Source organism: Schistocerca americana, chromosome X (assembly GCF_021461395.2).
Source record: "Schistocerca americana isolate TAMUIC-IGC-003095 chromosome X, iqSchAmer2.1, whole genome shotgun sequence".
NCBI lineage: Eukaryota > Metazoa > Arthropoda > Insecta > Orthoptera > Acrididae > Schistocerca > Schistocerca americana.
This window is the reverse complement of record NC_060130.1, coordinates 439,929,987-439,947,255: the sequence shown is the minus strand read 5'-3', so window position 1 is coordinate 439,947,255 and position 17,269 is coordinate 439,929,987. Positions and strand designations below refer to the sequence as shown.

The 17,269-nt window shown below is 40.5% G+C and overlaps 1 protein-coding gene across 1 annotated transcript in view; it reads left to right on the top strand.

The window, feature by feature from the left end:
- LOC124556065 overlaps positions 1–17,269 on the top strand; it is a 158,731-nt gene that overhangs the window by 124,505 nt on the left and 16,957 nt on the right. The window contains exon 10 of the mRNA XM_047130094.1: positions 8,365–8,742. Within this exon, the coding sequence (XP_046986050.1) occupies positions 8,365–8,742 (378 nt within the window). The remainder of the gene's footprint in view (positions 1–8,364; positions 8,743–17,269) is intronic.

Genomic DNA, 17,269 nt, shown 5'->3' with positions numbered 1-17,269 from the left:
GACATGAAACTTCTGCTGTCTCTATCATTTAACCTCTGTGCCTGTTCCATTCGTGAATGGCACATGGAAAGAATTATTGCCGGTGAACCTCCATATTAGCTCTAACTTTTTCGATTTTCTGGTTGTGGTCATTTCGTGAGACGTATATGGGGGAGGGTGGGGGAAGTGTTATGTCAACTCTTCCTGCACACACTCTCTCGGATTTTCAACAGTGAACCTCCCGTGATCAACAACACATGTCTTGTAGTGTCTTCCACCGGAGATTTTTCAGCTTCTCAATAACGCTCTCGTGCAGAGTCTGACGAGCAGCGCTTAAAAATCGAAGTAACAAGTGTTTTAAAAGCGACTTTCATAGAAAAACTATATTTCCTTAAGTTTTTCCATTGAATCTGAGCCTGGCATTTGCTTTCCTGTACATTTAGTTTTATGTGGCGATCCACTTTAGGTCACTCCCGATGATTACGTCCAAGTATTTTACGATTTTTACTCTTTCTAGCGATCTGTTGTCAATAGCGCAATTTTACAGCACTGGGTTTATCGACTTATTTATGCACTGTACATTATGTTTACTTACATCCAGTGTCAACTCTTAGTCCTAGTACCAATCATCGATCATCTGTAGCTCTTCCTGCAATAACCAAGTGTAATTATGAAGCCGGCTGGAATGGCCGTGCGGTTCTAGGCGTTACAGTCTGGAGACCGCTCCGGTCTCAGGTTCGAATCCTGCCTCGGGCATGGATGTGTGTAATGTCCTTAGGTTAGTTAGGTTTAAGTAGTTCTAAGTTCTAGGGGACTCAAGACCTCAGAAGTTAAGTCCCATAGTGCTCAGAGCCATTTGAACCATTTGGCTTTGAAAGTCTAGACGCTATGACCGACAGATGCCTGGAGATCATAGTGTCTAGACACATTAATGGCACTGGCAATATCTGGCGTGTGAACAAGAGTGTGTTTCAAGATTATACTTCTACAAACATGTCTGGAGGGATCCAGAAACCTTCCTAAATAAATTGACCATGCAAAATGCATGCTATTTTACTTGGGTTTTTCGTTTCGTATCTTCCTAAATAGGCACAACCCAGTTGGCCTACTGGGAGAAGAGGGAGGGGTGAGGGAAGGGGGGAAGTTTCTAGACATCCAAGGTCATCCGCCCAACCAACAGCATTACAGCCCACCATTAATTCATTGCCAAACTGGATGAGAGGAAGGAGAGGTGATGAGTGTGAAAGCTCATCCCACATACTTATGACATAGACGTAGAGAGAAGAAATTGCGCCAGTGATGGTTCAGTCACCATACTTCGTTGTGTTATGCAACGGCAAATCAGTGCAGAAAACCTTTATTGAATCAAAGCAACACAATCGCACAACTAAAAATAAAGCTAGGTGAAGCATGAAAAGTAGATCAAGGTAAAAAAAGGAGTGGGGGGGGGTGGAGATTATTTCGGTGAATCTTACCACGTGGCTAGCGCCGTTGGTCTGCTTACTTGACTAGACGATAAAGGCAGCATCATCTGCAAACAACCTAAGACAGCTGCTCAGATTGTCTCCTAATTCTTTTATATATGTAAGGAACAGCAGAGGGCCTATAACACTACCTTGGGGAACGTCAGAAATCACTCCTGTCGTACTCGATGACTTTTCGTCAATTACTACGAACTGTGACCTCTCTGACAGGAAATCACGAATCCAGTTGCATAATTGAGATGATATTGCATAAGCACGCAATTTGATTACAAGCCGCTTGGGAGGTATAGTGTCAAAAGCCTTCTGAAAATCTAGAAACATGGAATCAATTTGAAATACCTTGTCAATAGCACTCAACGCTTCGTGTGAGTAAAGAGCTAGTTGTGCTTTACAAGAACGAAGTTTTCTAGATCCCTGTTGACTGTGTAGCAATAGACTGTTCTCTTCGAAGTAATTCATAATGCTCACACAAAATATATGTTCCTGTTGCATATCGACGTACATGATACAGCCTTGTAATTTGAATTTCTTGAATATTACTGTGACCTGTGCATCTTTCCAGTCTTTGGGTACGGATCTTTCGTCGAGTGACAGGTTCTATATGATTGTTAAGTATGGAGCTATTGCATCAGCATACTCTCAGAGAAACCTAATTGGTAAATAGTCTCATACTCTGAAAGGAGCTTAATTGGTATACAGTTTGGACTGGGAGACCTGCTTTTATTAAGTGATTTAAGTTGCTGCACTACTCCGAGGATATCTACTTTTAAGTTATTCATGTTGGCAGCTATTCTTGATTTGAATTCTGGAATACTTACTTCGTCTTCTTTGGTGAAGGTATTCCGGAAGGCTGTGTTTAGTAATTCTGCTTCAGCTGCAATGTCATCGATAGTATTTCCATTGCTATCGCGCAGAGAAGGCACTGATTTTGTCTTGCATCTAGTATATATGATGTACGACCAGAATCTCTTTGGATCTTCTCCCACGTTTCGAGACAAAGTTTCGTTATATAAACTATTATAAGCATCTCGCACTGAAGTCAGCGCTCAATTTCGAGCTTTTGTAAAAGATCGCCAATCTTGGGGATTTTGCGTTAGTTTAAATTTGGTACGCTTTTTTCCATTGTTTCTGCAACAGTGTTCTGTACCGTTTTGTGTACCAAGGGGGATCAGCTCAGTCGTTTGTTAATTTATTTGGCATAAATCTCTCAATTGCTGTCGGTACTATTTCTTTGAATTCAAATCACATCTGATCTACACTCACATTGTTAATTTCGAAGGAGTGTAGATTGTCTCTCAGGAAGGCATCAAGCGAATTTTTATCTGCCTTTTTCGAATAGGTATATTTTTCGTTTAGTTTTGGAGGATTTTGGAGTTACGGTATTCAGTCTCGCTACAACAACCATGTGTTCACTAATCCCTATATCCTTTGGATCCTCGTTATTAGCTCAGGATTATTTGTTGCAAAGAGGTAAAGCGTGTTTTCACAACCGTTTACTATTCGAGAGGGATCATGAACTAACTGCTAGAAACAATTTTCAGAGAATGCGTTTAGTACGATTTCGGATGAGTTCATTACCTGTTCTTGGATGGCAAGCACAGATGTAATGAAGTTATGGTGTGCTTGTATCCACCCTTTCGGTGGTCAGACGTGGTCGACCGGAAACTTGGAAACGAGTCTGCCTGTCCTCACATTCGTATGCCGTCCAGCATCGGGCCATTGTCACATCCAATTGCCACACGAATCTGGATATTGCACGATTCGGCCAGCCTGCCATATGTGCGCCTACAATGAGCCCGCTCTCAGATTGTTAGGTGCTGATAAGGCTGTCTCACAAGAGTATGCGGCATATTCGAGACCTTCACAGTGATCACTCAACATCTGTCGCGGTTTACGCCCCTTATATAACATACCAGGCTTGATAACAACACTAATGCACTCTGGTGGTTGTTCTGCTTGTTGCAGAGAATTGCAAAACTAATCATTTACATATCTGCCAACAGCGTATCGTGTACGAATTTAGATTGACTTCGGAAGATGTTTTGTGAGCCCTTGTTTTTTTTCCGGCATTGCATGTCTGTCAAAGTATTATGCACAATGATGGACTCATCGGCTTGACTGGAGACTCGTACTCATACATTAGTCACTGTGCGACGTGCAGCCGTCCGCATCCGTCCAAAATGTTCGGATACTGATTTCATTCCTGGGGCATAAGCGACAACAGCACAGTAACTTCTGTGGGAGCTTGAACTAACAACTGTAAACAACAGATGTGCATCCGACCAGTCAGTTGGTAACTAACAGTATTAAATATTGGACGTGGAACCGCAGTGTGTCAACTTTGTTGTGTCACAAATAGCAGTGGAGCAGCATCTCTAAGTCAATTTGGCAAGACATTTTTCAGAATGTTACGCTTACCGTACTTGATTGAAATCAATACCCAGACAATACTTTCCTGGAAAAATCATCACGAGTGACGAGACTTGGTGTTATAAACATGAACGTACCACAAAAAGACAAAGCGCAGAAATTCATAGAAACGTCAACCCTTGGACGACATAATCGACATTCAAATCAATGTGACGCGTGAGTTCAACAACATCCCAAACGAGGTCTTTTCTGCCAGTTTCTCACTGTTGTATGAAAGTTCTGTGCGTTGTATTCAAGTGTGGTGTGTGTGTGTGTGTGTGGGGGGGGGGGGGAGAAGTAGAACAAATGTAGCATTAAAAACCATCTTCTCGACTTTTTATTAGTCTAGTCTCAAAACTTTTCGGACTGACGTGGTATTTTCACTCATAGGCTTTTCGAAAGACTTATGAAAGGAACCACGAATTTTCACATGATTTTTCAGCTTTCGTATCTCAACGTTCGTAGTAACAACTCCGTTGGGGGACTGCATGGGAAGAATGTAAAGATTAGATTAGATTCAAAGTTGGTAGCACCCTCTCAGCCCACCCTGCTCCTATGGAGTGTCCTTCCAGGGCCACAGTGGAAACTCAAAGCCTTAAAGAGGCATTACACAGGACCTTCTATATTGGCGGTTGTAATACAGTCCGCTTCCTCATAAATGCTGTAACAATTGGTTCTCCTCTTCTTCACGACATGAAATAATATAGTATTCGAAAGATTACAGATTTCCTCAGGCTTCACTTTATGCGAACCACGGTCAGTTTTGGTTACGTATGCGTTGTAAACAAAATTTTTCCACATAAAGATATGTGATTTTACCAACGTAGCGAAGTGCAAGTAGCGTTCAATAAGTAATGCAACACTTATTTTTCTGGAGGCAGGTTAGTTTTATTCCGCATTTCGACACACCATATTATTCTCCACTCCTTTGGCTACAAAACCTTATTTTTCAACGTAATCTCCGTTGAGTGCGACGCCCTTACGCCACCTTACTGGGAGGTGCTTCATGCCCGCATGGTGCCACTCTATAGGTCGACTTTGGAGGCAAAGTCTTCCTCCATCAATAACCTTTCCATCATCCACGTACTGTTTCCCGCGGAGTCCATCATCCATTGGACCAAAAGCCGCACGGTGCGAGATCTGGGCTGCAGGTTGGATGAGGAAGAACAGTCCAGTGAAGTTTTATGAGCTCCTGTCGAGTTCACAGACTTGTGCGAGGCCTTGCGTTGTCTACATCTACATCTACATCTACATTGATACTCCGCAAGCCACCCAACGGTGTGTGGCGGAGGGCACTTTACGTGCCACTGTCATTACCTCCCTTTCCTGTTCCAGTCGCGTATGGTTCGCGGGAAGAACGACTGTCTGAAAGCCTCCGTGCGCGCTCTAATCTCTCTAATTTTACATTCGTGATCTCCTCGGGAGGTATAAGTAGGGGAAAGCAATATATTCGATACCTCATCCAGAAACGCACCCTCTCGAAACCTGGCGAGCAAGTTACACCGCGATGCAGAGCGCCTCTCTTGCAGAGTCTGCCACTTGAGTTTATTAAACATCTCCGTAACGCTATCACGGTTACCAAATAACCCGGTAACGAAACGCGCCGCTCTTCTTTGGATCTTCTCTATCTCTTCCGTCAACCCGACCTGGTACGGATCCCACACTGATGAGCAATACTCAAGTATAGGTCGAACGAGTGTTTTGTAAGCCACCTCCTTTGTTGATGGACTGCATTTTCTAAGCACTCTCCCAATGAATCTCAACCTGGTACCCGCCTTACCAACAATTAATTTTATATGATCATTCCACTTCAAATCGTTCCGCACGCATACTCCCAGATATTTTACAGACGTAACTGCTACCAGTGTTTGTTCCGCTATCATATAATCATACAATAAAGGATCCTTCTTTCTATGTATTCGTAATACATTACATTTGTCTATGTTAAGGGTCAGTTGCCACTCCCTGCACCAAGTGCCTATCCGCTGCAGATCTTCCTGCATTTCGCTACAATTTTCTAATGCTGCAACTTCTCTGTATACTACAGCATCATCCGCGAAAAGCCGCATGGAACTTCCGACACTATCTACTAAGTCATTTACATATATTGTGAAAAGCAGTGGTCCCATAACACTCCCCTGTGGCACGCCAGAGGTTACTTTAACGTCTGTAGACGTCTCTCCATTGATAACAACATGCTGTGTTCTGTTTGCTAAAAACTCTTCAATCCAGCCACACAGCTGGTCTGATATTCCGTAGGCTCTTACTTTGTTTATCAGGCGACAGTGCGGAACTGTATCGAACGCCTTCCGGAAGTCAAGATAAATAGCATCTACCTGGGAGCCTGTATCTAATATTTTCTGGGTCTTGTCATGGAGAAGTACAAGTTCGTTTGCGCTATTGTGACGGAGAACAAGCTGAAGTCGTTCTTTTCGATTTCCTGAGGATAGCACAGCACACTTCAGAGTTGATCGTTGCACTGTGAGGGAGAACATCAAACAGAATAACACCTTCAGAGTCCCAGAAGACTGTTGAGGGCGCTGCTTTGAACTTTTTCTTCGGAGGAGAGGTGGTGTGCGATCACTATATTGATTGCCCTTTTGTTTCCGGTTCGAAGTGATGAACTCATGTTTCATCGCCTATGACGATGCTAAAAATTACCACTATCAGCCTCGTAATGCTCAAACAATCCCGCACAGGTGGTCCTTCGTTGCTCTTTATGGTTTTATGTTACGCGACCAGGAATCCAGCGGGCACTCGCCTTTGAGTACCCGAGCTGGTGGATGAGTGTGTCAGCACTACCAACAGAGACGTCCAGTTGAGCAGCGAGGTGGTTCATTGGGATCCGTCCATCACCTCGAATGAAAGTGTCCGCGCGTTCCAACAATGCAAAAGTGGAACTCTGTGCGGGCGGCCGGCACGCGGGATATCGGACAGCTTTGTGCGACCTTGTTGCGATGATGACAGATGCCTCACCAAATGACTCACTTTGCTTGTTTCCACTGCCAGGTCTCCGTACACATTCTGTAAGCGCCTATGAATATCTGCGATGCTCTCTGCTTGAAATGCACCTCCGCATTTTGAAGGCTACGTATAGCGCTGCCACCTCTCGGAACTACTGAAACTATAGGGCTGAAGCGGAAATATTCTACGATGTACCACTACAAGTTCTGCATTTATGCAATGGAAACCGGCCGAGAAAACAATATATTGTACTACTTATTGAACTTCATCGTGTCTGTAGAGATGTGAATGGTTTCCCAGATATATACTGAGGTGTAAAAGCCATGGAATACCTCCTAATATCGTATCGGACCTCCTTTTGCCCAGCGTAGTGCTGCAACTCGGCGTTGTAAGTTATTGGAAGTTCCCTGCAGAAATACTGAATCATGCTGCCTCTAAAGCCGTCCATAATTGCGAGAGTGTTGCCGGTGCGGATTTTGTGCACGAACTAACCTTTCGATTATGTCCTATAAATGTTCGATGGGATTCATGTCAAGCGATCTAGGTGACCAAATCATTTTCTCGAATTATTCAGAATATTCTTCAAACCAGTCGCGAACAATTGTGGCCCGGCGACATGGCGCATTGCCATCCATAAAAATTAAGTCCACGAATGGCTGCAAATGGTCTCCAAGTAGCCGAGCACAACTATTTCCAGTCACTGATCGGTTCAGTGGGATCAGAGGCCCCAGTCCATTCCATGTAAACACAGACCACACCACACCGTATTACTTGTCTGTTAGCACTGAGAATTGTACGCAAACACCGCTGCTCTCGGTCGTTAAGTGAAGGCCGTGTTCTCGACACTATCTTGACACTGTGGATCTCCGAATATTGAATACCCTGACGATTTCCAAAGTGGAGAGTCCCATGCGCTTAGCTCCAGTTACCATTGCGCATTCAAAGTCTGCTAATTCCCATCGTGCGGCCATAATCACGTCGGATACCTTTCCATATGAATCACCTGCGTACAAATGAGAGCTCCTCCAAAGCACTATCCTTTTATACCTTGTGTACGATATACTATCGCCATCTGTCATGACTTCTACACTTCAGTATATCTGATGATGTAATGTGTATTACGAAATCGATCATGTATGTTGTATGAATACACAACATCAATAAAGTGCAGCCTGTAGAAATTTGTAATCTTTCGCATTATAAAATAAATTGTGGCTGCGTGCCATCGAGATGCCATTATCAACAATGTTGGAGAGATTTCAAATAGAATGCATTGCACAGTATAGTGAATTTATCCATAATGTGAAAGTATTGTCGAATAGCAGCTCAAATCATTCTGAAATGTAGTACTTAATCTCTACAGGTTGAGTTAGAATGCGATAAATTAAAACTAAGTTCCTGTATGGAAGCGTAAACAGATTTCATGTCCACCTGCAACTACGCCTTATAGTAAATAATCGATGAACAGCTCATCTGGGATAGCCTACTGCTCTAACTTTAACTGAACTGATAATGGTCCCTTTTTCAGGTGGTACCAGTTGCAAACGGCATCTCTAACGGCGAGGATTCTAATGGTGAACCTCTTAAAGAGCTTGACAATGTTGTGGAAGACGAGATTGGTCCGGAAATTGACTATGAAGTACCGCAGGAGCAAAGTAACATAATCCAAGCAGCCATCAAGAACTACCTCCGCACATTTGGAATTCCTGTCCATCGAGTGGTCAGCGTGTTATTCGTTGAAGGCGATCCTTTGGTACCTGATGAAAACTCTGCCAATGGAGAACATGCCATTGGAGAACAAGTCAGTAATGAGGATTCCTCTGAGCAGAAAGATAACCCAAGTCCTACGGATGATGGGGCACCACACAGCGATGAGGAAACGGACGAAGATCCTGAAGAAGATTTGGTGAGTAGCTTTCCATAGTACTCGCGAACTATTTGACAAATGTTGAGCTCTGCAGAAGCCCTGTTTTTCTTTTCTTTTCCTAACATCTGAAACGTTTACTGAAACAGTCATGGTGTAATTTGGAGCAGTCACGTCTTATTAAAAATTTTGCAGATCTGTCTTGCACAGCCATTTTCCGTCCAGTGTTGTATTGGGTTGGTGAATAAGTTCGTAGCGTTTTTCCATAATTTCATAAATACAACACATACACATAACAGAGACTTTATTCATCAGTAATATATTCTCCTTCACTATTTACAACATTCTGCCTACTTTGGGGCAACTTTTCGATTCCGTGACTATAGAAATCAAGTGGTTTTCAGACGCAGAACATGTCGAGCCATGTTCGGAACGCAGTTTCATCCTCGAAGGGAGATTCTCGAAGGCTGTTCGACAGAGAGCAGAAAAGGTGAAAGTGTGAGGGCGCAAGATCAGGTTAATAAGATGAGTGCGGAATGACTTCCTAACCAACTCCCGTGTGCCGTTTTTTTTTTCTATCTAGCAGAGGAGGAGGGGCGTTCTCGTGGAGCAACATCTCTTCACGCAGTCTTCCTGGTTGCGTCTGCAAGATGTCTCAGTCGTTGACAATAAATGTCACCAGTGATGGTTACACCTCGGGGAAGCAAATGGTAGTAGATGCACAACATTATTTTTTGTGGATGCGTGCATGTCTTTGTATGTGCAGTTGCGGCTTTTTTTGGTCTCAACCACTCCTTTCTTTTTCTTATGTTAGAGCAAAGACAGCATTTCTCGTCAACAGTAACGATACCGGATAGGAATGGCCGGTGTTTTTCACGAGCCAGTTGATGACGAACAAGCAGAGATGATGGACATAAGGCCACCCACTGACTTTTGTGATTGTGGTTTAGAGCATGCGTCACCCGTATAACCGATTTTTGAACCGTAATCATCGCGGCGTATTTCAACTATGAAATCTGAAGATGATGCATACGCAATCCATTGAAACGTTGCGGCTAGAAGACGACGTCACTCGGCTGATAACCCTTGAAGATTTCATAGCTAAAACAAATAATTAATTAATGATTAAACAATGAAATAAATGTTGGTAATTAAGTGCATACCTTCTAGAATAGCCTCCATTTTTTAAAAACAAATTTCGGTCTGATTTCGCTGAACAAAAATATTGAATCCGAACGAAATTCATCCGTTGGAAGAAACAGCCGGCCGCTTCTAAGACTGGGATTCAATAGTCCGAACAGTACTCTAGCCAACCTATTAAACGATACTTCTTAACTCCGAACTTTTTTTTTAATTAATGGCCACTTTTTAAGGATTCTGATCCAATGTGCAACGCCCACGTTGTTGCTCTGGTTCAAATGGTTCAAATGGCTCTGAGCACTATGGGACTTAACATCTTAGGTCATCAGTCCCCTAGAACTTAAAACTACTTAAACCTAACTAACCTAAGGACATCACACACATCCATGCCCGAGGCAGGATTCGAACCTGCGACAGTAGCAGTCCCGCGGTTCCGGACTGCAGCGCCTAGAACCGCACGGCCACTGCGGCCGGCTGTTGCTCTGTACCTCGACTTCCGAAAGGCGTTTGACACAGTTCTGTATAATCGCCTAATGAACACAATACGACCGCACGGTATATCACATCACCTTTATGACTCTTTTACAAAGTTCGTAGCAAATAGAACACGTAATGACATTCTTACCAGAGAGAAATCTTCAGACGTAAAATTAAATTCCACATAAAGAGGCGGAAAAACGCAATATTATTATGATCGTACGATTGCAGAACAATCGTTTGAAGCAGTGACATCCATTAAATATCTAGGACCAGGTGTACGGAGCAATTTAAAGTTTAAGGATCACATGAAACTAATCCCCATGTAAGGCAGACTAACAAGCAACCCCTTGCGTACGAGGTTGCAGCTTCAATCTCTAGTAAGGCTCATTTGAATGTGACGTGTTAACAATTATGACAGGAAAAATATTACCTGCTAATGACTCGCCATGTGCATCAGGAGGGCGACATAAAATGAGTGTCCGGGAGGTGTAGAGATGAACTGTCTATGGGATATATGTATTACGCTTCACAAAATGGACATCGTCGACGTTCAAGAAATGTTCAAAACAAACCATTAACTTGCACCATGAACACCGAATGAAAAATGGAGCGCCACAGTTATCACAAAGGTTCCATCACAATCGAAGGCGAACTCTTTGAGAGTTACGATACAAACTGTGCACGACGTTCAACCAGGTACCCACTCTTAAGTAACGCTTACAGAATCATATTGGTGTAACAGGGTGATGAGAACTGATGGAATGTGGTGGCATGCGACCGAATGCGAAACAATCTGTCGTGGAGCTGATAGTGAATCTGGCTATTCTTTAAGGCATAGATGCAGATCGCACGATAATATATCTTACAGGCACGCTAAAAACAAACATCCAGGTGCTGAATTTGTCCAGTTTGCTCTAAAAGACTATGATTTTAATACTCACACCATGATTCAAGCAAATACAAGTTATTTGACCAGCTATTGGCCAAAAGCAGTGGTCATATCATAGTTATGGTTCTCGTACGCACATTTTGCCACTCTTGATTTCTGTGACGTAAATATTCCCTACTGCCCTTGCAATATCATGCACACGAGAAAGAATCGTAGGTGGGCAGAGCACCTCCAACTTCTTGCAGCAAAATAAATAGCTTTACAGCCAATTTTGTCATCCAGATTAACAGTCGGCATAATTGTATACAAATGCCTTAAGACACTGATATTCGTTGAACTTGATACAGCCCTCTTAGTACCTCTAATTTCCAAGGTTTCTTTCATATGTATTTCCTCTTCAAATACCGATTGGTTGGCGTTACAAACAAATTCGTTACTGAACGATAGGATAAATTTCTTTATCTCATCTCCAATTTTTCGGACAGATTACGCAGTTTGCTGTGCATCGTCAAGTTGACGATTTGTTTGAAAATTTCGTTACCTTATGTCTTCCAATTCTATAGCACTGTTTGAACGATCCACTGCTTCTCTTAAAATCATTGTAATCTATGTCGCTCGCGATTTGGTGTGCGTAACGTAGCAGGTCACTATCATGCCCGTCCTGTAAATTGTGTCAACAGCCCTTGTAACAAGTGCGCCTTGTCCTCCTTTAACTATCCGTAGTTTTTCTTATGCACTACACATTCATATTGCCGAGGACTTGTTCGAAATTTATTCATAATTGTATTTTACTATGTTGCGAATGATCTTCCATGTACGTAATTATGTTTAGTACCCACTCCATGGACAACGATTGTCCTTCACTGCGTTTCACTGGAGACGCGATTTGTGTCTCCCTGTTCGACAAGGATGATGAACTACATGGCTCGACACTTAACAATGTATCGTCATCATTGTACTCCTCATGTACACTGTCCGCACAGTCGAGTGTATACGGCACCACACGTTCCATTGACTCGTCTTGCAGAAACGCAAATATTTCATCTGCCACTTCACTCTCATTCTGCGCATATCCTCGGGTTCCTTTCTGACGAATTGCAGCTTCGGCAACTGTTGTTGTAGATATAATGGAATGTTTGCTATGTTTATCGTTGTCATTGCTCTACATTGTATCAACACCACTAACATATATCACTGTGGTTACTCGTCGACTAAGTAGAGCAACTACGCTTCCTAACGTCATGCTGTGCTCAACATTGGACACCTCCAGTCTCACCTCGTGTTGCCAGTATTTGCTCTGGACAAGTTTGATGTAAATGCAAATTTTTACACACACACACACAATAACAGAATTTATCACAAGTTTGACGTAAATGCAAATGGCTATGTTAATACAGTATCATACATACAATTAGTGTGATTTATCATACACGTGATTGCTACGTTACATTTGATACTTTTATATTATAAGATTCCAATTCAATTGGTGAGGAATTCATTTACGGAATAGAAGCTGTGATCCATCAGAAATGACTTAAAGCTTTCTTTGAACAAGCTATTTTCCTTTAATAATTTGATGTTGTTAGGAAGGTGATTATATAATTGCATACCTCTATGAAGAACACCTTTCTGATAGGTTGGTGTCCTGGCATAGAAGACATGGACGTTATTGTTTTCTTGTTCCATGACTGTGCACAGTTGTTGATACGCATTGGAGGTTCCTAAATATTCTCTTGTAAAAACTATCATTTCAAGTATCTCCAGGCACAAAGCACTCAGTATCTTTAATGTCAGTAAAAGAGGGTGATATGTATTTCGTTTATTTACATTGCATATGATTCTAAAGGCTCATTTTTGAGATTTCAATGTGGGTTGACTACAAGGTGCATTCCCCCAGAATATTATTCCATATCTGATTGCTGACTGGAAGTGTGGGTAATATGCCTGTATTACTGTTTCTTTATTACAGCTTGTGTTGAGTATCCATAACATATAACAGATTGAAGACAGTTTGGCCATAAGCACTTTAACATGTGTGTTCCATTCGTCACTGCAGATATATTCCTAGGAATTTCACATCATCCACCAGTTTTAAACTTTTGTTATTTATTTTCAGTGAGTGGTCCTTTTTTTGCTTAGGGTGGGATATATGAAAGTTCATGGCTACCGTTTTTTCAGTGTTTTTGATAATTTTATTTCTTTCAAACCAGCAATGATGTGTCTGTAGATGTTTGAAGGTCTTTTTGGACAACCCTGAATTCAAAATACTGGTGTCATCAGCAAACAAAGTTTTCTGTTTGACATGGACAGTTTCATTCAGATCACATATATACCTAAGAAACAGCATTGGACCTAATGTCAACCCTTGTGCACACCATATTTCATTGTAGCTTTTACTAATGCATATGTTGTTTTCTTATAATGTTTCCAGTAATTTTATCCTATTGAAGAACAACTTTTTGCTGTCAGTAATATATAACCTTACCCACTTATTTGGAATACCTATAATTCCCTTTCTTTCCAGTTTATATAATAAAATAGTGTGATCTATAATATCAAATGCTTTGGATAGGTCCAAAACAATTTCCAGTAGCCATTTCCTTTTCATCTATAGCTTCTAGAATTGCATGCAGGCATTCATTGACTGCTGCGGTTGTGGATCTTCGTTGCCTGAAACCATGCTGATGATTTGACAGCAAACAGTTTTTGTTAATAAACTCTAGCAATATATTGTAAAAGAGCTTCTCAAAGATTTTTGAGAAGCCACTAAGCTGAGCCACAGGCCTGTAATTGTTTACATTGTCTGTCTTTTGTCTTTTGTGCAAGGAGGTTACCTTTGCAACCTTAAGGAGATTTGAAAATTTACCAGTGAAGAAGGAGTGATTAATAACATGTTTCAGTGATTTTACAATATAATGTCCTGTTTGGTTTATAACACAGTCCAGAATGTCAACAAAACCACATGAAGGTTTCTTTAACGATCTAACTGCCAGTATGAGCTCACTGTGTGTGATATGTGGTTTTCAGTGTGGTGCTTATTAAGAGTTTGAACGTTACATTGGATCAGATCATTTGCTATTTTCTGCTACAGTACTCATTGAAGGTAATAATAATAATAATAATAATAATAATAATAATAATTTTATTGTCATTCGGCCATTACAGCAATAGAAACGTCATATACATACTAAAATACAATTAATAGTTTGAAAGAAACAACAGGTTTCTTGTTAACATTATAGTGTTATATTACAGTTGATAAATTCTCTTATGTCATAGAATGGGTGGAGGACTAGCCAGTCATGAATTGTTTGTTTGAATAATTGTTCTGGTAATTCTTGAACAGATTGAGGAAGTTTATTAAATAATTTGTACTCCATGATTTCGTAGCTGTTGAGTGACTTTGACAACCTGTGGTAAGGAATATAGAGGCACCTATTCCTTCTTGTATTGTGGCTGTGTACATTTTCTCTGGTTTTTGTTTCTGGTAATTTCTTCTTCGTATAAATTAGAACATAGTATATGTACAAGTTTATAACAGTCATGATTTTCTGTTCACAGAACAATGGTTTACAGTGTGCCTTATATGCAGAACCAGTAATTATCCTAATAGCTTTTTTTTGCAGTATTAATATGTCATGTACACAGCTAGAGTTCCCCCACAAAATAATTCCATATGTTATTATACTCTGAAAGAATGAAAAATAGGATGTTCTAACATATTTTTCAGGAACACAATCCATAAGTCGCCTTAACAGGTAAATAACTCTAGACAATTTACCACTAATATATTGTACATGTTGACCCCAAGATAATTTATCATCAATGTATACCCCCAAAAATTTGACATAACTTGGATCGTCTGACAGAAGCTTGTCTCTAAGACTACAGACCATCTGCTGTGTTTTGTTTTCATTCAGCAGGAATCCATTTGCCTTGAACCAATAGGATGCTTGGTCAATTGTCTTTGCTGCACAAGTTTTAAGGCTATTGAAATCCTCACTAGCATGAAGAAATGTTGTATCATCTGCATACAACACAGTGGTGGACTTGATAAATGACGGCAGATCATTTATCATTATCAGGAACAAAAAGGGGCCCAGCACAGATCCCTGCGGAACACCTACCTTGACTTGCTCTATACTCGACATTTCTCTCCCTACACAAACAACTTGCTTACGATTCTGAAGATATGATTTTATTAATTTAAGGCTGTTATGTCTAATGCCATAGAATTCCAGTTTTTCTAGGAGTGGCTTATGCTTTACACAGTCAAAAGCTTTGCTTGGATCACAAAATGTGAGTTGAGCATAGCCCTTATCCTCAAACACTTGATGTAAGTATTTGACTACAAAGTCTATAGCATCCACAGTAGACAACTTTTTCCTAAAACCATACTGAGATTCACTAATTATTCCTAATTTTTCAAAATAGACAGATAGCTGTTGGTAAATTACACATTCCAGTATTTTAGAAAAAGCTGGGACTATGGAGATTGGTCTGTAACTGCAAGGTGAGTCCATATCTCCCATTTTATATATTGGAATTACCCTAGCCACTTTGAGTTCTTCGGGAAAATATCCTTCAGATATGCATTTATTTATACAGAATGTTAAGGGGTACACAATATAGTCTATTACTTTCTTTAGTAAATTACAGGATATGTCGTATATATCTACACTGTCTGAAGATTTCATCCGTTTTACAATGCTTAGGACATGACTAGGTGAGACCTCGGAGAACATAAACGTACCTGTGTCTGTTGGTGTTCTGCAAACATTTTTAGAAAGTAACTCTGATGAATTGATATCAGGTTTGATTATAGTATTTCCTACATTTTCAACAGATTTAATAAAGAAATCATTGAATTTTTGGGGACTTATATTAATTTTTTTGCTTCTTACATCTTTAGCAACACCATTTATTAATTTCCATGCAGCTTTGCACTTATTTGTAGAATTATCAATGGTATTGAAATTATGTGCTTTTTTGGCTTCCATGATGGCTTTTTTATACTCATTCCTGCATTTTATATAGGCTAATCTGGCATGTTCTGTTTTCTGATTGCTACATATATTGTGCAACACCATAACTTGGTTTTTCATACTTGATAATTGTTTAGTGAACCATGAATTTTGTCTGTTTGTAGCCCTGTTTGTAAAGCCTTTGTCAGTTAATTTGCATTTCTTTATGGGGATATCGTCATTAAATTGTGTCAGAAATGTTTTAAAGAATCTCTCAAATAATAGTTTCCCTGACAAATCAGCACTAAGACTATAACTTGTGTCACCATGACATTGGTTGAACCAGTCTCTCTCAGCAAGGGACTTACAGAGCTGAACAATTTTGTCATCTGTGACAGGCCTGGTGATTATAACTTTTGGGACAGGCTTAGGAATATTACTATTATCAATACAGAACCTACTTGTATAGTTTAAAGATACAGAGTCATGATCTGAAAATGGAAACGCTGTAACAGCACACGATTCTTCTGTAGTTTTAAAGTTGACAAAAATATTGTCAAGACTAATATAGTGGCAATCTATGCTCGCACATTTTCCAGCATTAGGCTAATACTCTTTGCCACTGGTGTGAAGCCTGTTTCAGAATGGATGATGTTCCACGTGGCCCATGCCTTGTTTTTTGATTTGCATATGTATTTATCATTACCCATTTTTTGCATCTGTAGCAACTTTGTTGTAGATCCAACTGTACTCTTTAATATAGTTTTGCACCACTAATGAATCAGTATTTTGTTTTTTATATGAAAGCAGGAATATTTTCTTTGCACTGGAGATATTTATATCTCTAGTGATCCAACTTTTGTTTCTAGTAGGTTTTAATTTACGTTGCTTAAAGGGGTAGGTCTGACTTGGAGCAGCAGGGGCACCACAGGACATTTTAATTTCCACTGTTTATGCTTTTACAAAAAAAAATTCATAAAACTTTGTTAGCATGACCAGGAAGGATTTAGGATTCACATTCATAGCAGTGGCACCTCAAAAACATAATAAAATAATTTTTTTTTACATGTGAAATGTCATCATTTTTTCACTTACT